Source organism: Macadamia integrifolia, chromosome 14, assembly GCF_013358625.1.
Source record: "Macadamia integrifolia cultivar HAES 741 chromosome 14, SCU_Mint_v3, whole genome shotgun sequence".
Taxonomy (NCBI): domain Eukaryota; kingdom Viridiplantae; phylum Streptophyta; class Magnoliopsida; order Proteales; family Proteaceae; genus Macadamia; species Macadamia integrifolia.
In genome coordinates, this window is record NC_056570.1 from 7471960 (window position 1) to 7495464 (window position 23505).

At 38.8% G+C, this 23505-nt stretch overlaps 2 protein-coding genes across 3 annotated transcripts; both read right to left on the bottom strand.

Annotated features, from left to right (window-relative positions):
• Nucleotides 1-4917: 4917 nt before the first annotated feature.
• LOC122061748 (L-type lectin-domain containing receptor kinase VIII.2-like) lies at nucleotides 4918-6000 on the bottom strand. Its single transcript, XM_042625194.1, has one exon. The coding sequence runs from the start codon at nucleotides 5998-6000 to the stop codon at nucleotides 4918-4920; it is 1083 nt and encodes a 360-aa protein (XP_042481128.1).
• Nucleotides 6001-12138: 6138 nt separating this feature from the next.
• On the bottom strand, nucleotides 12139-19667 carry LOC122062148 (calcium-dependent protein kinase 1-like). 2 transcript variants are annotated; one of them, XM_042625817.1, is made up of 8 exons: nucleotides 18500-19654; nucleotides 16787-16930; nucleotides 16231-16383; nucleotides 15812-15927; nucleotides 15559-15726; nucleotides 14173-14300; nucleotides 13956-14055; nucleotides 12139-13101 (listed from the first exon to the last, which is right to left on the bottom strand). In XM_042625817.1, exons 1-8 carry the CDS (start codon nucleotides 19083-19085, stop codon nucleotides 13006-13008), a joined length of 1491 nt encoding a protein of 496 aa, XP_042481751.1. In that variant the 5' UTR covers nucleotides 19086-19654; the 3' UTR covers nucleotides 12139-13005. The 2 variants fall into 2 exon arrangements, with proteins under 2 accessions (XP_042481751.1, XP_042481752.1); XM_042625818.1 differs by lacking the exons at nucleotides 12139-13101; nucleotides 13956-14055 and having other exon boundaries at nucleotides 14187-14319; nucleotides 18500-19667.
• Nucleotides 19668-23505: the final 3838 nt, after the last annotated feature.

Consider the following 23505-nt stretch of genomic DNA (forward strand, 5'->3'; position numbering starts at 1 on the left):
CTCACACACCATGGGCGTGCATGCCGGAATCAACCTTCGGCCACCCTGCACCCCAATCTCCACAACACACACACACACATTCACCCTGGGCATGCAGTGCCGAAATCCAACCTTCAGCTACCCTGCATCCCAGTCTCCACAACACATTCACAACTCATGTCATTATGCAACATCCACATCCAATACAAGTAACAAGTTTATAATATGAAATTAATATGTTCATCCACATATACATCATAACATAAATATTTCATGAAACAAAATCACACAGATACCCTAACCTCGAGTCTTAGACGGTGGTAGGTAGTCGACGATCTCGTGCCACGTTGTCTTGTCACCTCTTGGTTCTACTCCTAAGATACATAAGATTTTTTTTAAGAAAATAAATCAACCATAGGGAAATGAGACCCTAGACATATGTTCTAGCATAATTTCCAATTTCTCTTTTCTTGGAATCATTCTCATATTGGGAGTTTTATAACTATAAGGCTGATTTATACGTGGGGGATGTTTACCCACCTCAATTAACTTAGATTAAGTGTGTTCAATGGGTTGGTTAAGATGGGTTTACACAATACATCCAAATTCTCCAAAGTTCAAGTCGCGACTAAGTTAAATTTGGGAATTTCGATTGAGGGTGTAGGTGGTGACCATTAATGGCTTATATGGTCACCCTAAACCACTATACATATATTTAATTTCATTTTTTCCAACTCAATTTTGGGTTTGAAGGGTGGGATGTAGAGGGTTTGAGAAAAACCCACCATTTCTAGGGTTTAGTTATCCAAATTGGGGGTTTTATATCGGAAAATCATGAAGGAGAGCTCATAGACTCAAATTGATCCTTCAATCTTTCTAGGATAAGCCTCCTATACTAAACCCCTCTCCCAATTTGTAGCATTGACAAGAGGGAAGGTGGGTTCTAGGAAATTTTCCCATTTCTAGGTTTTGTGTTGCCCAAATTGGGGTTTGAAGTGGGGATTTCTTAAAGGAAGGCTCATAGGTTCAAATGAAAACATTGATCTTGCTAAAGCAAGTCTCCAACATCAAATCCCCCTCCTAATTAGTAGTTTTAGTGAGTGGGGAGGTGAGAATCAATTGGGGTTTCTCTTACCTAGCTTAAGAAAGAGTGGAAATGAGAGAGAGAGAGAGAGAGAACTTCCTATAAGGTAGGGAGAGAGAAATAATTTATCTTAAATGGGTAGATGCTCCCTTTGCTCCCCTTTTCTTCCTCCTCCCTTGCTCTTCCCCTTCTTCTTCTTCTTCTCCTTTCTCCCTTCTCTTGCTTTTGGTTTGGTAGGAATGAAAAAAATGGGTAAGGACTTCTATTTATATAGTCACTTAATTTAACTAAGGGTCGTTTGGCAAAATAATGGGTTTCTACCCTTTACTAGTTTAAAATATAATTTGGGATAACGGGCCCACCTTGGGGTGTCCCAATATATAAATCTATTTCTAATTATGTTGTTCCATTATTGGGATTGGGTTTAAGTTACCCGGGTGTGAGGGGTCAGACCTTACGACCAAATAACTCAGTTTTGGCCGGTATTTTCATCAAATGGTGTTCACTGCCCAAGGTTGAAATGGCCCCCTTTGTGTGGAAATGGATCCTTAATTTGAGTGGGGCCTTCCTCAGTGTTTCAAGTGTGTGGGCTCCACCTCATATGTTTTACTATTAAGGCTTGGGGATTTTTCTGGGAAATGTGATGGTTTGACTAATCTTTTCTTCTGCGCTTGGAACCCCTTTCAATTTTTGAGGCATGAGTAGCAGGTGCAAGTGGGGTCATCCTTCTCTTCCTGGCAAAACATGGCTACTACCCAGTATTCATTGGTACTGTTGTCCTTCAGTGCCTCATCTGTACATTTAAAATAAAAAATTTTATGGCACGGGTATAACATAAATAGTTGAGAGATTTATCGGGCACAAGAGCCTTTTTTTTTTTTTTTTTTTCCCTCAAATTCTTTTCTAGAAATGACGAAACAAGTCCGACTTGTTTTGTCAAAGTTGTTTCTAGAATTGTAAATAAGCATAAATTTTGATTTATGTTTCTAGAAACAGGGGAAACGAAATAACTTTATCAAACGTTTTTTAGGCTATTTCTCCGTTTTTTGGAACAAGAAAACACAGAAATGGTAGAAACGAAATGTTGTCAAATAGTGCCTGAGTTTTATAGCAAAAGCTTCAAGAATAGCTCAAGATGGTTGAGAAGAATAGTTGATACGAAAGCCAAAACGAGGGCTCTATTTAAAGTCAAAAGTTCCCACCAGTGGTGAAACTTGAAAATGAAAGATTTTGGAATTCCATTTTAGGAGACCCTCCCCAGTTAATATATATTGCTGAAAATGGATTTATGGGGAAAAGATCTGCACAGTGCACATGTGTGGATTCTTTTCCATGCCCTATCACAAAAAAAAAAGAGGGTCCCACACATGTATTTTTTTTTATTTTTGAAATAGAAAGCTATCCATTTGTGTGTCTACACCTAGACACAGCGGGCGCAAAAAGATTAGGCCACCCCTCCATGCGCTGAAGACGCCTTTGTGCGGCCTCCCATGGTCTGCTATTGCTGGTGCAATAGTCACACAAGCAAGTAACATTCTCTTGTCTTTTTTTTTATTTTATTAATTTTGAAAAGGAGAGGGTTCTGTAAAAAGCAGCATGGCTTCTACATCAGCATAAGGACCAATAGTAGTGCAGGTAGAAGCATTAAAATTGGCTGGATTTTCACCTTTCATGTAGGGCAAGGCAGTCATTTCGCACATGCATGTGTCTTGGTGTAGGGGTCACGCTTACTGTTTTTTTTTTTTTCCATTTAAAACATATAGGGCCTACATGGGTGATACCTTTTTTTGATCAATTACACAAATTCATTTACATGTTGCGGTGATACTTTTTTCAAATCACTAATTGGTGGTTAGCGAACGAATTCCTTCCTACTCTGTCTATCCTCTCCCTAAAATTATATTCAAGGGCAAGAAGACATCAGCCTACTAGTGCAAGTACATGTCAATGTGAGAGCCTATGGGAGGGAGCACTCGAATATCTTCAATGCGGGCCTGCTGTATCTAGACGAGTACCTTCCCTCCCCTCCCCTCCCCTTTTCAAATAATGAATGAATCGAAATGCAAAAATTTAACTTAGAAAGAATGTGGGGCAGTTGCTCCACTTTGGTGGCCAGGTATTGAGTTCAAATCCCTCCTCCACCCATCTTTTAATCCTAAACATACATTTCTCAAAAACAGAAACAAAAAGAAAATGTGGGACAAGTGCTATCATTTTATAGTGGTTCTCTTTTTATTTTTTGGAAAATATAGTGGTTATCTCGCGAGAAAATAAATAGTGGTATTAGGGGTGTCAAACGGTGCGGTTTTGATTATTCAGTTTAGCTTTGGTTCGGTTTACATTTTGATAAGGTGAAATCAAAACTGCATCAGACAGGAATAAGGTGAAATCAGAATCGTTTTCATCCGGATTCGATTTTAACGGTTTTTAATCGATTTTTGTTATTCGGTTCACAATCGGTTTACATGGGGTTAATAGTATCGTTTTAGAAAATGGTTTGCATCCTATAACTAGTGTGAATCCTACATATATTATATACATTCATTTTGCCAAGGACAATATACTTTCTATGTAAAAGACTACACATATTATAACTAATTAACTATGATAATAGAAATTAGAAAATCAAAAAGTGTGATTGTGTAAAAGTGAAGCTCCCTTCTCAGTTAGCACTTTTTTTTTTTTCCTCCCCTTTTCTCGTAGAGACCCACTGAAATTCAAAACACTTTAAGTCTTTAATACTAAGTGCCGGTTAACCATCGGTTTTTTGATTCGGTTTAATTCTGAACCGGAATTGTGGCTTATAAAACCAAAACTGGATCAATTTACTACGGTGCGGTTCGATTCGATTATAACTGGTCGATTTCGAGTCCGATAAACGGTTTCGGTTATGTATTGACACCCTTAAGTGGTAATCCCCTTTTTCAGACCAAGTCGAGGAGAGAATGGTGGTCACTTGTAAAATGGCTAATATGTGCCCTTAAGATAGTAATTTTCAGTTACCAAATATATATATATATATATATATATATAGTAATTTTCAACGCATCTATATGTATTCCATGCATTTCCTAAGCATCTTTCAGCTCCAAAAGTTGCATACCCATGGTAGATCTCATAATCCATTACATTCCTCAGTATCAATATTTGTAATCTTGATTACGCTTTTGATCTAATGCTCAAAAGATCTAAGACAGCCTGACCTGCAAATTTCCCTCTTGTTAAGGAAATCTGTAAAAGGTATTGAGAAGATTGCAATTACTAAAGTATCCAGGGTTCCGGCTCATCTATCCTTGTATGGAAACTAGGATTAAGGCATGTTTTGACTAATTCTGACTGATTTTTCATCAATCTTAAGCCCTGACCAATCAGTGTTGGTCAGATCCAATTCGAATTCCAAATTAAAATAGCAACTCAGTGCATGAGTCTCCCGCTACTGCAGGGTCGGGGAGGGGCAAATGTGTGCAGCCAGCCTTACCCCATGCTTCGCGGGAGAAGTTGTTTCCAAAATCTGGGTTTTAATGGTTCAGCTTTATGGAAAGCATAAAATGAGATTTCTAAGATTTGTAAACTAGATTAATCATCAAGTAGGTGCAATAGCTACACTCGTAGGTCTGATGTGTTCAACAGATAAAGCCTTAAGCATACAAATACATTTCCAACCAAAGAACTTAGTATCAATCACTACCCTGCACTGATCACTACAATATGCAACAGGAACCACTCTGTTTTTCCAGTTATAACCACACAAATGACAAAACCAAAGGAGAAATACAAGTAAAAAAAGAAGAAGAATTTACAAGAACAACATCCAGAATCCCAAATCTCAATCCTAACAAAAGTCCAAAAACCCTTTATTTATTCCCATCTTTGGTGGGTTCTACTACAGCCACTTTAATCTTTTCATAAGCAAATTCCACAGGTTCCACAGGAAACTCTACTGGAACTACTGATGGGGAGCGCTTGTTCGCGTAGATTGTCCAAACAAACATAACTATAAACGCAGTCAATGCTCCACAACCAGTTCCGAAGAGTAATCCAGCAAGAATCCTTAACACGCAACTACTTCTTTTGTGGATTAATGGAAGCTTACCGGGTTTAGCAATGACTCGAGGATCCACTGGTTGTGAATGTAGCCAACTCGGTATGGTACTTCTTAAATTAAAGCTCCAAGAATAAACAATGGTGGTCTGAGAAGAATTCCCACTGGAAGAGCTCATACCCACAAACACATCTTCCTCTTTCCACATCCCTGAAAGATCGATTCCATAGCAGAGGAGTGGAGCAGATGGCTTAACATCACCTGAATCACTCAATCTAACTTCCAAGTTTTTGGTTTCGGCATCGTAATCGATCCATGAATACAATTTCTTTCCACTTTTCAGAACTAGATTGATGGAAGAAACATTTTTTACTTTTGTAGACACGAGAGTACCAACGTCGATTCCAATATGGTTCCCATTTGGATCTCCAACCTTGGTGTCCATGAAGGTGTCGAATTCAATCGCCAGAACCCTTGTTCCTCTTTTCTTCAGCCCTGGAGTAAGCCCAAAGGAGCTTCCGTCGAACGAATTTGAAGGAAAACCAGTCGGAAGAACGACGAAAGCAAGTCCATCACCATTTTCCGGAGAAATCGAGAACGAGAAGTTTGTGGAGAAAGACATTGATGGCTTTCTTCGATCTCCTCCGATGAATCTAATCGGTTTCTTGTAGATGAGCCTCCCAGCGCTTGAAACTGAAGGACGAGTGATCATAACCGAAGAATCGCCATCAACGATCTGAGCATCGCCGAGCAGAGCAATCTCGGAACTAAAGTTTTGGTGTTTGTCGAATTTCTTGAGTGAAAAAGAAAGCTCCAGACTTGCAGCTTGGGTTACGAAAGAGAAAACGAGAAATGCTATGGAGAGAGAGTACCTGGAGATGGGGAAGGTCGCCATTGTTGCAAGGTCTTCGCTTCGATCTCTTCTGCTGCTCCTTCCAAACTAGGGTTTCTCTGGAGAAGAGGAGCAGAGTGTGGCATTAGTGAGTAGGGAATGGAATGGGATTATCTTTTACTTGTTTCTGCGAAGTCTCCCACTCTCTCTCTGTAATGCGCTTTTCTCAGTGGCTGCTGACAAAGGGATTTGAGTTGGACCAAAAGTAAGCTCATGAGTCATGACCAAAAGCAGGGGGCAATAAAGATTCTCCACAGAGATCATTAGTTGTTAATTAAAAGCAGTTTAGATGGGTTAAATCTTCTTATCAAAATAATCATTGATCTTGCCTTGATATTTTTATTGGGTGAATTTTTTCACTTCTACCCATGAAATTTCATTCCCCCGGCAGGAATTTGGGGTTACTTGGCTGCAATTTAGGCAGGAGTCAAGTTTCGTTCTTGTCAATCTATCTGGTTAGGCCGATTTGTCTGACAAATCAGGTTTCCCCAACTTTAGAACCTACACGTGATCGTCTCGTTTAAATAATTAATGTTTCACGCAAGACACAAGATTATATAAGATTCATACATCAATGTGGTTTGCTATGTTCTTAAGCAAAGAAGTAAATGATTCATTATGTTGGAAGAAATATTACAATGGAGATTTCTCAAGAACACCTAAACTTGTAATAAGAAACTTTGGTTGAGAAATCCTAAAATGAAAAACCACAAATTTCACAATGCGTACACAACAAGACATCATATCATATATGTATTCTTCCAAGTCTGGTCGATCTATCGTGTTGTACCATACTACGGGGGGCTTTGCCCCTACACCCAATACAAGATCAGTGATGGGGTCTCTTTACTTCTATCACAAACCTCAAAAAAAAAAAAAAAAAAAGTAAATAAATAAATAAAATAAAATAAAAAATCTCACTTAGGCCATCACATTTTGTTAGAACATGTCAATCTTTAAAATGGGTCAAAAATTCAAAACATAACATATATGTTCTCATAGACTAAAGTCAATCCGCATTGATACATAAGGATATCAATTTTGAGGGTGACCGATACTATAGTTTTAGAGTATGGTATCAGAACAGATATTGGTCATTCCAAAACCATTACGGTATCGAGATAAATCGATATTGAATCGTATATATCGAATAAAAATACCACTGCTTTACCTTAAAAAACGACTTTTATATTTTTTTTACTCTAAATCCATACAAGACAATATCTACCGGATATCATGAACCAACACTTGTCAAATCATATATATATAATCCCATACAAGAGATTCGATACCAATACTTAAAACCATGACCGTTACCCGATCCAATACTGTGCATTAAAACCATGGTCCCATATCCAAGAAAACCTACACTCTTCAATGCTACATGGTGTCCAGAGACTCCAGACTCCAGAAGTCGTGATTAGGATTCTCTTCGAGTTTGACAGCTTCACTCACGATTTATGAGTGGAGAGGTGGAGGGCACATGGAGCCATGAGGACAACAGAGTCAACGAAAGCCATAGGACTATCCAGATTCCCCACGGACAAGGGTAAAGTACCCTAGACCTAGACCTAGACTTAGACCCGGACCAGATTTCAACTTTTTTTGTTCTTGATGGAGGGCCAGATATCAACGGGTGTAGGAAACCAAACGTACATATTGTACATAGAGCCAACTATAGCGAGACCTATGCAGGAAAACTAAGATGCGCGTGCCTCTTATTCCCTTGGGTGGAAGGTAGAAAGAAGGCTGGCTAACCTTGACGATTTCGGTCAGCGTCACTCACGAGGAAGACAATAAAACGGTAAGATTCGCTGCACTATCCCCAGAACCGATAGTACCTTTTCTTTTGCTTTTAATCAGAACAACCAAACCAAATTGACTCATGATTTTTTTCTTGTTTTTTATTTTCTTTTCTTGGCATCCGAACATACTCATAGGGTTGAAAAGCAATTGGATACTTTTTTTTTGGTAAGGAAAGCAATTGGATACAGGTTGGGGGCAGGTTGGCCGGAATAAAGTTCTAGAATAGGTTGTATGGGTATTCAGGTTAAAATGACTTATGCTTGCATTTGATAATGTTGTTGGAAGAGAAATGACCTTTGTGTTAAAAGTAAAAATTTCAGTTTGTGTGTTAAAATATTATTATTTTTTTTTTTTTGAATGAAACTGGAATGACAGAATTACATTTTGTTGTTCCGTCAATTCTTGTTTCTAGTATTTTTTTTTAACGAAACACATCATAAATGCACCAAACACTTTATTCTATTTTTTTTTCTCATAAAAAGGAAAACCTCCATAAACTTTTTTCAGAAACATTACCAAACACAGCCTTAGTCCAACGGATCTATATTGATTCCATAATTACATAAATTAAATTACACAAGGTTAAAAAGAGAACCATCAATTTTCCACCGAAAACAATGAATAATACTAAAAATTCGATATGAGTGGCTCCAACAAGGTAAGAGTGAGTCGAATTCATAACCACATGATCACTGAGGTGAAAGTCCATTGTCAACTCTGCTACCCCTTGGGGTTTTACAACCGACCATGCTCCTCTATAGAACACTATACCTTGTGGTGCAAATCCAAGGGTTGAGAGCCCTTAGACACAAAGGCCAAGATATGACTATGCAACCCAAGATGCTTCCAGTCCTTAAATCTATGTTACAAGACATATCGTGCGACAGGGGAACCCCATCCTTGTTTTACCCAAAAAAAAAAAAAATCTCAGTTTTCTATTATGGGATCCCTTTATACAAATCATGATCTTAATGGAGTCAATGTCAATTTGGGACCATAATTTGAAACTGAAATGGGATTGAGGGATCCAATGGGATGATTTTGGGACGAGTTTCTCAATGATTCTAACATCAAAACATAAATAACAAAGCGGTTGGAATTGGAAGCCAGGACCTTTTTTAATCCTAGTTAATACGTCATAGTAATAACTTATTTAGGTTATAATGTTATATCATAAGGGAAAAGGTAGGGCAAAATACTGGAGTGCCCATCTTGTGTCGCTTTCTCTTTTTTCCTCGTTGAAAATGACCCTCATGCCCTTTCAATCTTAATTCTCCCATGAGTTGAGCCATTATCGTGCTCTATGAAAAAAGCTAGTAAAATTTCCAATCCTCTCCCATATCATATTTACCAAGAAAAGATGACCAGAAAAACTTTTGCCTATGTTTATACATTCAATTATTTGTATACTTGGGATGTTATTTGTGTACTTAAATAACCATTAATGAATTGGAATAGGATAGTCCTATAACTAGATTGGATCCTTAGTTTTGGAACAATTAATAGGCCGGTTCTAGGATTGGCGCCTTGGGACCGGAACTGATTAAAAACCATTTGACACATTTTCCCTTCTTTGTGCTTCTCATTTGATTGGGCATAGGAGATTCCATTCTACACTGACAGCCTATAGATCCCCGACCCATACCACCCTACCATCCTACAATCCTCTTGGACATGGACAAAAGACTTTTATTTCTTCTTTTTAGACTGAGTCTCCCTTCACCCATGATGAAAGAGGAATTTTTTCACTGATGGGTGTCTTTTTTTTTCTTTTTTCTTTTAGTAATACCAATGGGTGTCATTGCCTTGGGATGGTCATAGGAGAAAAATGGTTGGTATTATTGAGTACTTATATTTTTTTGGAAAAATTACATGGTTACCCACTTTTGGGTTTTCCTTTACAAAATTACCCACGAAAAGTTTTGGCCAACAAAAATACCCAAAATTAGGTTTAGGTTTACAAAACTACCTAAAACAGTGATTCTCCTTCATCTGCCTATTTGTTTTGTCATTTTTACCCCTGGCCAAGGTTGTAGCACGGCCTGATGGAGGCTGAGGTGATAGCGCGGCCTGATGGAGGCCGAGGTGGAGCACGGCCTGATGGAGGCCTAGGTTCAGCACGGCTTTACGGAGGCAGAGGTGGAGCACGGGCTGCCACCTCGGCCTCCATCAGGCCGCGCTATCACCTCGGCTTCCATCAGGCCGGGCTGCCACCTCGGCCTCCATCAGGCCGTGCTACAACCTTGGCCAGGGGTAAAAATGACAAAACAAATAGGCATATGAAGGAGAATCACTGTTTTGGGTAGTTTTGTAAACCCAAACCTAATTTTGGGTATTTTTGTTGACCAAAACTTTTTGTGGGTAATTTTGTAAAGGGAAACCCAAAAGTGGGTAATCATGTAATTTTTCCCTTTTTTTTTTTTTTTGGTAAGATTGAATATTTACAGTAGGGAGAATAATAATGACCTTAGGTAGATGTATTTTTCCTTCATCGGGGGGAAATAAATCTTTTGCCTTTTTTTAAAATTTTTATCTAATAATTGCTCTTAACTAAACTAAATTGCAAGATTTCTAAGATTAGCACATCCTAGGTGCATTTTAACCAGATTGAGTTTTTGTACACTATTAATATTGTGGCTTTGTTTGAATGACTGGATTGTAAGGGTAGGGATAAGGAGAGAATGAGAGAATGAGAGAATGAGAGAATGAGAGAATGAAAATGAAGGAAAATGAGGGAAAATTCATTGTACCATTTGGTTTGTTTTATTGTTGGAAGATGAAGCAGTGTCATGTTTGGAATGCAAGAAACGGATGGAAATGAAAAAAAATAACAAGAAGTAATGACTAAAATAACAATGATCTTTTTTGTTCTCTCACTTTTTGTTCAAAATTTTTTCTTTTCAATTTTTTTAGTTAGCGCCGGATTAAGTGTTAGCTAGGCAAGCATCCATTAGTAAAAGGAGTAGTTATGAACCTATAAACCATCCCCATAGGAGTGGTGAAAGGAAAACCACACTATCCAAGCATTTAAACAGAGCTTGTGTTCTTCTAGAAAGAAAACCATAATGCCTAGTTTTCCAAGGCTATATCCTCTCCTAAATCGTAACCTCCCACAGCAATCTCACATCATATAAGAAATGTGGAGACCACTTCTAGATAGGAGAATCCATACCCAATGAATAATGTGAGATTATTCAAAGGAGTCATGATCCGAAAGAAGATCCGGCCATTTTCTAATGCCTCCATGTCCCTCCACCAGCCTTAAAGCTGAGATTATATGAAATTAGATAAAATGGATTCCTCTCTATCCACAGGTGTAAAGTTTCTTCTTCTAAAGCGATTCTCCCATTCCCCACTACAACCCAAATATCCAAACATTCTTTAACTGTTTTATATTTGCACGCAGGATCCTCTAAAGAGTAGTATACCTTCTCCACTCCAATCATCATCCCATAATCTTACCTTCGTCTCTCCCTTTCCTGCTATCCACATAACTTTGCTAAAAGGAGAGATGTTCCCCACCAGGCCACGTTACAGTGCAAATTCCCACAAATAAGTGAGATCGTGTAAAAGAATCTGCATAAATACTGATATCATGGATTTCTGTTTTTCTTCTTAAAAATAATTCTCCTCCCACATTCTCTTTCAAGGGACTGGATCAGAATCTGATCTTGGGTTTTCGTATGTTTCTTTTTAACATGTGAATTTCACTACAAATTAGTAATCGAAGCATTTTCAAAACAGGGGAATGAAATGGAAGGGAAGTGAAAATTTTCTAACAAAAAAGAAAGTTTTTGTAATCGTTATCTAACAAAATTGTATAAATTACTTGAATTTCTTACTATATTCAGTAATGATCCTTCTCAAAATTCAAATGTGATTTTTATTGTACTTTTAAATTGAGGGGATTTTTTTATAAAAAAAAAAATTCAAGAGATTTGAATGCAAAGGAAAGTGAAATTTAATAATTAAGGAAAAAAGAATGCTACATGCTTCCCACTGAAACCACAAGATAACCGCCATAACACCCCCCCCCCAATGAAATCAGGATTGGCTCCTCTCTGGAGCACCCATCGCTCAAGTCTTGCCCATAGTTACCTGAGCGAACGCCATATGCCCAAGCAAAGATCCAATGCTTTGAAAAGAGGCACGAACTAGGCACTGACAAAGGCACAAAAAGCGAGACATCAAAAACCATTGGATCCTCACCTGGACACATGATGCTCGTCTAAGTAGCTATGGGGGCTTAGGATAGGAGCCAGATCCATAAAATCAAAATTTCAATCTATATTGATGCTCCAACATTTGCTCTCATTGGCCCCACATTGGTACAGAGACCAGCAACTAAACATTGATCTATTGCCCAATAATTAAATTAAGAGTGATTTGAAGTTACATAAACTTGTGGCACAATAATTACAAAGTTTTGCAACTAAACAAAGCCTACGATTTCCCCTTTTTCAAAATACCTTTATGAGCTCTTACACCATAAGCAAATGCCTTATAACAGGGCAACAATCCCTCCCACCTTCCCGTAGGTGCATGTACAAGGTGCATCAAATTGTGTGCCTTACATGAATTCAAATACTGTGCAAGGTTCCTATTTATACTGTACATCAGTTATATATTTCTTTGAAGTCTGACAATGCCCTATACATTTTAATTACAACAGGGATGGCATTTTTGAAATTTACAAGCCCTCTTGCCCTTTTTTTTTTTTCCCAAGTTGTATTACAAGAAACAACATTACCCCAAAGAAACAAGAAAAAAGAGTAACATCCAAGAGGCAATGGTAAATATGACCATGATACGAACCTAAGCATACATCCTATAGAATCTCCAATCAAAACCCCCCCCTAGGTCATGAAATATGTCTATCCAAGGATTAGTTTTCCCCATCCAAGCAGGAAATGACTGGCAGCACCCAAGTTAGGGAAAACAGTACCTCCCCCCCCCCCCCCCCCCCTCTTCTCTTTTTAATATAGTCTACCTAATTACCAGTGTCCCATTGGACTGACTACAGCTAGTATAGACTGGGGGAAAGTGAGGTGGGGTGGGGTGCTTTCAGTGAAGATAGGAGAGTCGAAACCGTGACCTCCTGAGAGGCCTGCGCTCTACTGGCAGGGTACCAACCAACTAAGCTAGCAGTTGTTTCATGATGCAGTTGATTGAGAGTAAATTCCACTGCAGCTGAACATATGACTACATGGTAAGGTTTTTGCGATGTCTGTTGCAGACCAACTCGGGATTCCCTTTTCTCATCATGGCTACAAACTCATCATAATTAATTCTTCCATCCTGCAAACATTAAAGAAATAGTAACCATAAATAAAATATTTATACATAACAAAAACCTTGAATACTTAAACTTCCACTGGTTCTTATATGAAAAATAACAAACTTAACATCCTTTCATTATAGCTAGCATTTATGACATTTCTATCCAATAATATAGAAATAAAAATGTTGATTGATGCTACAAGTATTCCAGATGAAAGTCTACAACATGTGATCACAGTGGCATTTTCAACATCATTGGGTTTTTAGTTCAATGGTTGTTGGTTTTTCCAGCTTTCTGTTTGCCTTTATAGATGAAGGAGATGATTCCATGCATAACAAATCATCAAAAGAACAAATAATTTCAGAAAGAATAAAGATCAAGGCAGATACCCATGAATTTCCAGATCATGTCTTGATGTAACAATTGCGAAGAAGATATCACTAGAGAAGCACTATTTTGCAGTGATCCTTAGTGATGTTGGTTTCATTTCCTTATTTTTTTTCTTTTTACATTATCAACGTCCATACTTTACCGTTTACAATTTAGACACTTTTTCCTACATTATTTTTTCTTTCTAAATATTGAATACTATATCAATATGATGAAAATATACTTAAAATACAAACCAATACAATTGACACTTTTGCCTTCTTGGTACTGAGTGTGTGCATTGAGATAAATCAGGCATTTGCATTTCTTTTCAATAATTTTATTCATTATTGCAGATTCTACCCAAAAAAAGTGCTTCAATAAGCAGCATTCAATTGAAAACCTAATCCAGTTTTTTTTTTTTTTCACCTTTTCTTTTTCACCGGGGGGAGGGATCTACAGAATATAATAAAATAAACAAATTCAGGCCAACGAGCCATACATTGTCTGTGTCAGCTTCTGCAATTATCTCTTTTATTTTTTTCTCATCACCCATGTAATTCTCCTTCAAGGCTTGGTCCAATTCCTCCATTGTGATGTACCTACAATTTTTTTTTTTCCAAGAGTCAGGGGTGCATACAAAACTTTACAGGCACTTGTATGGTAATGATAATAACAAAGGAAACCAAACCATAATTCCTGGGGAAGGGAAATATTACCCGCTCTTGTCCTTGTCAAAATACTCAAAGGCAGTATACAGATGGTCCGCTTTCTCCATTCTATTCATGTGCACTGTGGCTGTTATAAACTCAATATAGTCAATGGTCCCACTTCCATCAACATCAGCCTGAAAAAAGAATGCCAATCTTGTCATTTAATTTCTAACGGCGTAAGTAATCATGAAAAGTACCATGTCTTTAGACATAGTCAAGGATTTAAGTATCGGTATCAGTATCATATCAGAGGTGTGGTTTTAAGAGATGTATGCTATTAGAGAGATGGAAGATACGCATGGAAATGGTCAAAAAATGAATGGATGTGCTTATGATACATATAAAATTCAGTTTTGAAGCAAAAAACACCTAATTATGCAATATGTAAATATATATATATCAACTAGATCCAAATCTGAGTCGTTTTTCACCTAATCTAGTGATGCATAACCAAAAAATAGAGATTTGAGCATTGATCGTGATTTGGGCACTGTAAATCCTAAAAACTTGTTGAAATGAAAAAGATTAGGGTCATTTCTTAGGTTAGATGATTTTAAATATTAGGGTCATTTTTTATGTTAGATGATTTTCTCCAACTTATATCCAATAGAAAAGCAAGTTTTCAAGGCCTTCGGTTGCTCTCAGTTTCGTATCTTACTCACAGAGTCACAGTTTTTGTTATGAAAGTTCAAAGGAAGTGTATCATGTGTACCTTAATCGGGATAAGGTTGAGTAGTTGTTTTTGTTGTATCATGTATACCTTACCTATATCAGACTGTATCACTCCCGCAACGGATCGTATCTGTTGAATATAAGTATCGTATTGATACCCATCAATATGGATACGTATCGGCTGATACAATATGATATCTGCCGATACTTAAAACCCTCCATATAGTATTTGTAGTTTCTTTCCACCCTCATTATCCTATTATCATGAATATATTCAATCATGTTCCATAAAATCATTAGATATGCTTCTTTTCCAGTTGAAGTGTTTGTAGTGGCAGAGAGATCTTCCTGAAAGATCCAGGCAGTAGGGCCATCAAATTTGCTCGTGCTTAAATGTTTTTTATCACTCAGAAACATCAAAACTGAATGGGTTTCTGTCCTATGGGTGTTCATACTTTCTAGTTTATAGGTCACCTGACACTCTATCTGTAGTTTATCGAATTATCCAGACCATCTTTGGATCTTGCAGTTGAAAAATGAAACTCTGTGTGATGGCTAATGACTTTTAATTTGATTTCATTTGGAGCTTAGCTATTACAATTTGTCTGAAGCTGGGGAAGGGGTGCATGAAATTTGGACATAAGGGAAAGTACATAGCATGGTTAAAAGCTGGCATGGAGGGGGTAACCAGACATGATCAACACAGACCAGAAATCATACCGTTTCCATCAATTGCCTAACTTCAGAGTCAGAAAGCTTGGTACCAAGTTTTTGAATTCCCGCTTTCAATTCTTCAAAAGTGATAGTTCCATTATTATCTGTGTCCATGGATTTGAACATCTCTTTCAACCCCATGATCTCCTCTTCAGAAAGATTTTCTGCAATCACCTGGAAGCAGAAAACCAAGGAACTCTAATTAGAATGCAAGGGTAGGCATTTGATTTGAACAGTTACCAAACAAGCAGCTTCCCACCTTCAATGCTACTTTCTTCACTTCATTCATTGCCCTGAACTGCTTCATTCTAGTTAAGACCGCAATATCAATTGGCTTGTCAGATGCATCTCCATCTTCTCGCATCCATGGATGGTCTGTATTTCATTCTCAGCAGTCAAATTTATGCCTTCAGTGTCCAGAAAGCCAAAACAGTTAAAAAGTGCTAGTAAGAACACATGCTCATAAATATTAACATTCATGAAAAAAAAATGAACAGACTTGGATTTTCACCAAAGGAAGGTCATTCAAATGACTATAAAAGGACCAATAAAAATAAAATAATAATTTTATACTGCTTCTAGTAAATACTACATATGTGCAGGTAAATTTAACAGACACCACGCACCAGTTTGTACCAATGCCATGCATATTTGAGATTGCGAAGACAGAAGGCTTACTTAGAACTTCGACTGCAGAAATTCGTTCCTTAGGATCAGACTGTAGCATCTTTTTCACAAGATCTTTGGCACTGCTGGATATGGAGGGCCATGGATCAGATGAGAAGTTAATATGTCCCCGTAGAATAGCAGAAAAAATACCCCGCTCGTTCACTGCTTTTTTATAATTTTTTAAGGGGGTGGGGGGAACAAAAGAGACAAAATCCAAACTGCTTAGGTCACCGCTGGTGGCATCCAACATCTGAAAGTGAGAAATAGATAAAGGACCTGGTTATCATCATCATTACAAACCTACACTCAATGCATAAACTATAAATACCAATTCATCAACCCAAACCAGGGCTCAATCAAAGAGACATGGTCTACAAATCAAGAACTTGGACATGTATAACCAAACACCGATTATGAGATTTTAATTAATCATCATTTGTCTTTTTGTCATACAGCCCATGTTTGCAATAAAAAAGTTATAATGCACCATGCGCCATTGTCCATTTATACCCAGTCAACAGGCATCCCATAGACCTGAACCCTCCTAATAGGGAGGAAGAAATACCTCCACGAAAAGGTGGGACCCCAGTAAGAAGAATGTAAAGTATCACGCCAGCACTCCAAATATCAGCCTCAGCTCCATAACTTCTTCTCAAGACTTCAGGAGCCACATAATATGCACTTCCAACAAGGTCATTGAACACTTCTCCTGGATCCATAGAATTTGTAAAGTCATGAGAAAATAGATACAAGAAGAATTATTCATTCAATGCTTGCCATTAGCTAGAATGAAAATAACAGTCATCATTAGCTGATGGCTAAATTAAATTGTTCTGAGTATTAATTGGGGTAATTCTCAATGAAATCATTTAACTAGAGTTATACAATTTCTAATTGATTTGTAGAATGAGCCACTGTGACATTTCAATGAAGAAAAATAAGTATTAATATACATTAAATCAGAAATCACTTGGATATTTTGTTTTGAAAAGTCTGCTATGTTGCTAGAGATTATTTGATCCTCTTCTAGAGCCAAATGCCGGGATCTGCATTTCACGGAAACTCTTAAAAAACCATAGATAGCAATCCATACAAGGAGCTAGGGGGGGGGGACCTAATGTATTTTTATAGGCCTAAGAACCTCAAGGATGACCCTTAACATGATTAGAAACACTTGAAGGATTTTGGATGACACATGGATATATGGATGTCATAAAAAGTCTAATACTTGCAATTATGCCACTGTTTTAAAATATACAATAATTGCTTGGATATCTCTTGGAGTCTATTTCACAGAAGCCCCTCCTCCAATTCTTAAAATTCCAACCAAATCCTTGAGAACAAATATTCCTTACATAAAACCCATATATGAGAATGTTCACCCTCTAGTTTACCACCTCCAACAAATAATGAGCTCTTTACCCAAGCTACCACCTTGAACAAACTTAATGATTTAAAATAAACCCTTTTAGAAGGGGAAAAAAAAAATGAAACTTCCATTCCAACTGCAAGAGTGAGGAGAATTTTTATTTTTTTTGGGTAGACGTGGAGAATAAAAAATTACTGGAAAATAAAATGGAAAAACCATGGGTTCAGTCAGGCCATCGGTCAACAGTCTAAATAATCCAACTGTGGTCCACTACCCTTAAAACATTCAAAGAATGCACATTGACGATGAAACAGGGAGCCAGTAAGCCACACAGAAAGACTTGAGCATACATCAATGAACAAATTCATGACTCCATCAATGAAAAAATTCATGACTCCCAAACAAACATATTATATTCACCACCAGATCTCAAGTTAGCTTTAGTTTACACCCAAAAAATGTAATGCAGCAACACCTTTGATGTAAACCAAGAAGCTAATAAACCATATCAACTGACATGAGCCAAAAATTGACAGAACAAATTATGATTATCAATCAATTTTCTAATTTTGTCCTAACCCTCTTCCTATTTTCCTTTCTAGTGTACAATGAAAGGTTATATACCCATCATAGCATGCAATAAGTCCTGAATAACTCTGTCGTTCTAAATTACCCGCATATGGGGAGGTAAGTGGAACAACCAGAAGGGATTGAAAGCCACAAACTTGCAATTTAGTGTAAGCACAGTAACCAGAGATAAGATTGAGGTTCTCAAGTTAGAAAATCTAGCAACCAAACTAAATTAAACGAGATTGAGAACCCCAACAGGAGATGCTCATCAGAAATTTGATAATATAAATACTAATAAAACTTGAGTTACAAACCTCTAACAAGCAAATTCCAGAGTACCTGGCTTGAAGAAGACTGACAAGCCAAAATCTGTTGCCTTCAACGGCGAGTCCTCTTCTACGCTGAGGAAAAGGAAATTCTCTGGTTTGAGATCCCGATGCATAACCCTCATGGAGTGGCAATTATGAACTACAGTCACAATCTGCCGACACAATCCAGAAGCAGCTTGCTCTGAGTAATGTCCCTTGGCAATAATCCGATTGAAAAGCTCACCACCTTCACAAAGCTCCATCACCAAATTCACCGAACGTAGATCTTCGTAAACCCCCTTCAATTCCACGATGTTACAGTGACCTGTGAGGTGGTTCATGATCTGTACCTCCCTACGAACATCCCCGATGTCGTCACTGCTCACGAGCTTGCGAGCAGCGATTGACTTACAAGCGAATTGCTCTTTCGTCTCTCTGTGAGTGACTAGATAAGTAATCCCGAACTCACCACGCCCAAGCTCGCGGCCGAAAAGGTATATGGACCGTACATCTTCCATCGGACGGCCGAGGACGCGCCCGATACCTGAGAGAGGACGAGCTCCGTCTGGGTGGAGTTGATTGTCCTCCTCAGTCGGTATACCGAAACAGTTCCCCATCACTCTTAGTTCAGTCACAACAGTGGAGCAGCGAGAGAAGCATATGGAACTTGGAAGTTGAAGGAGAAGGGAAAGATCATTACTAATTGTCCCGTTTGTTTGGAAGGAATCTTTGGCATACACACACTTCCCTGAGTCTATCTCTCTCCTCCTTGATGTAATGACATGTTTACCATCTTATGAATCCACCGCCTAGTTTGAAAGGATCACTGGACCACTGGCCACTCGTTTGAAAGGATCACTGGATCACATGATTTCGCCCAACCAATGGCTTATCTCAGACAAATGTGTACATGGCTCATGAATTGTTCCACTACATTAAACGGCGGAAGAAGGGTAAGAGAATCTCTTTGCTGTTAAACTTGATATGCAAAAAACTTAGGATCGTCTGGAATGGCCTTTCATTGAGAGCATGATGTTGAAATTGGGGTTTTGTGCTCAATGGGTTTCCCGTATTATGACTTCTATTACCTCAGTATCTTTCAACATTCTAATTAATGGCGCAGACAGAGGCTCAGTCCATCCTTCCAGAGGAATCCGGCAAGGAGATCCATTATCTTCATTTCTGTTTATTCTTTGTTCTCAGGCCCTTAGCTCTGTTCTTATTAAAGCCGAGGAGGCCAATAGGATCAAAGGAATTAAAGTGCGGAACCAAGCCCCCCCTATATCCCACTTGATGTTCACAAATGCTTTGGAGGTGTATTGCAAAGCCATTGGACAATCTATTAATTTAGAGAAGTCTAGCTTGACTTTTAGCCCCAACACCACCAGTCGAATCAAAAGGTGGTTCTCGTAGATCCTTAAGATCTCGTACGAAGAGGGTCCATCTAAGTATTTGGGAGATCAAAATCCTCTGTTTTTTCCATCCATGTTTTTCCTTGTTTTGTTACCTGTAAAACGCGACACGTGGACAATAAAGCGATCAACGGTCAAGATTGGGTGAGGATTATTACATCCGGTGCGATGGTCTTAAAGTTGTCTACGTATCGCGTTCTGCAGATAGCAAAACAAGGAAAAACAGGGATGAAAAAAACAGATGATTATTTTCCGTATTTGGGGTTGCCTACAGATTTTGGGATTCCCAAGTCTCAGATTTTCAAGGACATTAGGGACAAAGTATGCAACAAATGGGTGGAAGCATAGTTTGTTATCTCATGCTAGGAAGGAAGTAATGGTTAAGGCAGTGGCTTGCTCAATATCTAATTATCCGGGTTCTCATTTCAATCTTCCGGTTTCTCACCATGATCATATCTGAAGGGTGGTGTCTAATTTCCATTGGGGTCAATCGGAGGAAGGTAACAAAACTCATTGGATCTCTTGGTCTCGCCTATGCCGATCGAAAGAGAAAGGAGGACTAGGGTTGCGGGATCCTCTTCTTCATAATCGAGCTCTTCTTACCAAAGTAGCTTGGAGGATGTGGATGAATCCCGATTCACTTTGGGTTTAGTTCCTCAAATATGTCTACTTTCCCAATTCTGATTTTCTGCAAGCTCAAGAAGGTAATCAACCTTCATGGGGATGGAGGAGTATTCTAGAGGGCAAGAAATTCTTTTTGTCTGGGCTTTAATGGCAAGTTGGTGATGGCGCTTCCATAGACATTTGGGCTGATAATTGGATTCCAACTCTTAGGGGTTTCAAGCTCACTCATCCTAAGCCTATAGGTTGTGCTCTATCAAAGGTGGCTGATATTATTGACCGATATAATCACTGTTGGAAGATGGCAGAGTTGGATCATTAGTTTCACCCCTTGGATAAAAAGGAAATCTTGAAGATTCAACTGAGTGTGTTCCATCACCCTGATCGTCAAGTTTGGGGGGCTTCTCGAAATGGCATTTTTTCAGTTAAGAGCGCTTATCACCACATCTGCAACATGCGTGATGATCATATGTCCCTTCATGCCTCCTCCTCTCACCCCCGCACATGAGAATTGGTCCCAGATAAAACATGGAAGCGGATTTAGAGCTGTAGAACCTTACCTAAAATCAGAACTTTCTTGTGGAGGTCTTGTGCTCATGGGATAGTGTCCGGTGCAGGTCTTCAAGCTCGAAATATGAAGATAGATGTTTCATGTCAAAGGTGCGGTTTTGCTCTCGAAACTAATGACCACATTCTGTTTTCTTGCCCCTTTGAGAGAGCCATTTGGTTCGGTTGTCCTTTATCTTTTACCCTCCCTCTCTCTGGTGATCCAAAAATATCTAAGTGGGTGGAGAGGTGGGATTTTATGGTATGCAGTGACAAGAAGGCGGCAATTGCCGATTTAAGTTTCTGTTCTTTCATTTGCTAGCAGTTTTGGTTGGTCAAGAATGAGTTCGTTTTCGGGAAAAAGAATCAGTCACCTATGGATGTAGTTCACCTAGCCCAAAGATCCTTTAAGGAATTCTGGAATTCCAACTTCCCATCAAGTGCTGATTCTGGGATTCCCCTCTTTATGTCCCATGGTTCAACCTTTATCATGGTCTCCTCTCGTCACTCCATTTATTAAACTGAACTATGATGTTGCGCTTACCCATGAGGCTGCAATAGGTGGAGTGGGAATCATTTTGCGGAATGGTAAAAGATATCAAACGATGGCAATTTCGGAGCCAGTGAGTTTCTCAGACATTCTAATAGGGGAAGCTATTAGCATCAGAATGCGTCTCTCTGTGGCTTACGATCTGGAGATCTCCCATTTGCTAGTCGAGTCGAATAATAGCAAAGTGGTTCAGCAGATCTCCAATGCAAGAAATGTCCCTCCATGCTTCCTTCTTGTTGGATAATTATATTACAATTTCTTATAAAATACAAATTGCAATACAAAACTTTTACAGTAGAAACTATGATGTTGTAGCGTTGATCCTTAACTGAAATGAGATGAGGAAAAACTTGAAATAGATGTTGAATCACCACCACAACAACTGAAGAAGCTTCAAACAGAAGAGGTTGAGTCACACTTATAGTGCTGCCTTTAAGGTCATTGATGCCCTCTACTACCAAGAGTTATTCTGCATCACTATCTCTAAGATAAAACAATCTCCCACTAGAAGATGAGGCAGTTCTTCTAGTCCCTTCTAGGAGCAAAAAGCTACAGCACAGCTGCCCCCCTCTAACCTTACACAAGACTTAGAGAAAATGGAAGGAAGAGAAAGACTTGTGTGGTTGCAATAAGTAGAAATGGACGGAATGTCAATGTGTGAATGTGTATCTTTGCAAGGTATTTGGTTGGGTTTATAAAGACTCAAAACCAACCTTTGCACCCTCTTGGATTCCCTAAGAGTAACTTCCAACTAATGGCAAGTTAATTGGAGAATAATGTCATATGGACATGAATTGGGAATTAATTCAATAAATTGAATTAATCTCAATCAATTCCTTAGCACACCTCCTCACTCATAGTAGTGACCATGAATGGACTTTAGGGCACCCATATAATGACATTGACCATTTACCTCCATTTGGCAATAATCAATGGCATGCATTAAGAATTAATTTTATAAATAAAATCAGTCTCAATCAATTCTCTTTGCCCACCTCTCCACTCATGGTAATGGTCATTGATGCGGCAAAAATTGACCGGATGATCTTTCCTACAGTTTCTGGTGCTCCAGCTGACCTACACAGAAGAGATGACAGGGGAGAACCAAGCTGACCCGACGGGGGACTATCTGATGCCTAAGTCAGATATTTCCATAGAAGATGCTCAATAGAGCTTTTCCAATAAAAGAAGTGATTGATCGATCCCCCATGATGGAGGCTTACCTTAGTATTTATATTCTACTGATGGAGAGAGAAGGAGGGGCATTTGTGGAGAGTCTAGTTTAAGCATAGAGTCCTTGAGGAGAGTGACACTGTGATTCTGAGAATATTCTGGGTTCCAGGGCATATTCTGAGAATATTCTCTATTGATCTCGGAGGTGCAAGTCGTGATAGGGGTGGACGCCTCTGATGACATGTAGTGGATAGAGTTCTACCCCCATGATCATGGATCACGTCCCTTGAATGTAGGAGTGGATGTGTACATGTTTCTGAGTTCGTTACTTGACTGTGTCGAGCTGAGGTGACAGGTTGGTCGAGCCGAGGTGACTAATAGCACGGCCTGATGGAGGGCCGATGTAATACCCTGCTTCTTAAGCCCGGTCTGATTTCGCGGTTGAACCGGTTTAACCATGCAGAAACCGAGCCAGAGGATATTAGAGCGGGTTCCTTATGGGCTATGATGGCACGGGTGACCTTAAACACCGGCTGGCCCGACAAGTCCGAGCCAGTGCCAGAAGAGACGGGAGTGCCCAAACCGTGTACGTGCACCTACCATAAGGCTATGTACGGATAAAACAGGTATTATATCCGTATTTTAAGGTATATACGTATGCTACATCGTATGCCTGGGGTGGGGTTCGCGCCGAGGTCCGAACCCAGTCAAAATCCCAAGTCTTGGCTCTCGGAT

What these genes read in the sequence shown, in the direction of transcription:
- LOC122061748 (XM_042625194.1), bottom strand. Translation starts at nt 6,000, where the DNA reads ATGGCGACCTTCCCCATCTCCAGGTACTCTCTCTCCATAGCATTTCTC.
- LOC122062148 (XM_042625817.1), bottom strand. Translation starts at nt 19,085, where the DNA reads ATGGGGAACTGTTTCGGTATACCGACTGAGGAGGACAATCAACTCCAC. An exon ending in GTCAGTCTTCTTCAAGCCAG is followed by an intron (nt 16,931 to 18,499) that starts GTACTCTGGAAT and finishes CTATGGATCCAG; the next exon opens with GAGAAGTGTTCAATGACCTT. An exon ending in TGAAGAAAGTAGCATTGAAG is followed by an intron (nt 15,727 to 15,811) that starts GTGGGAAGCTGC and finishes TTCTGCTTCCAG; the next exon opens with GTGATTGCAGAAAATCTTTC.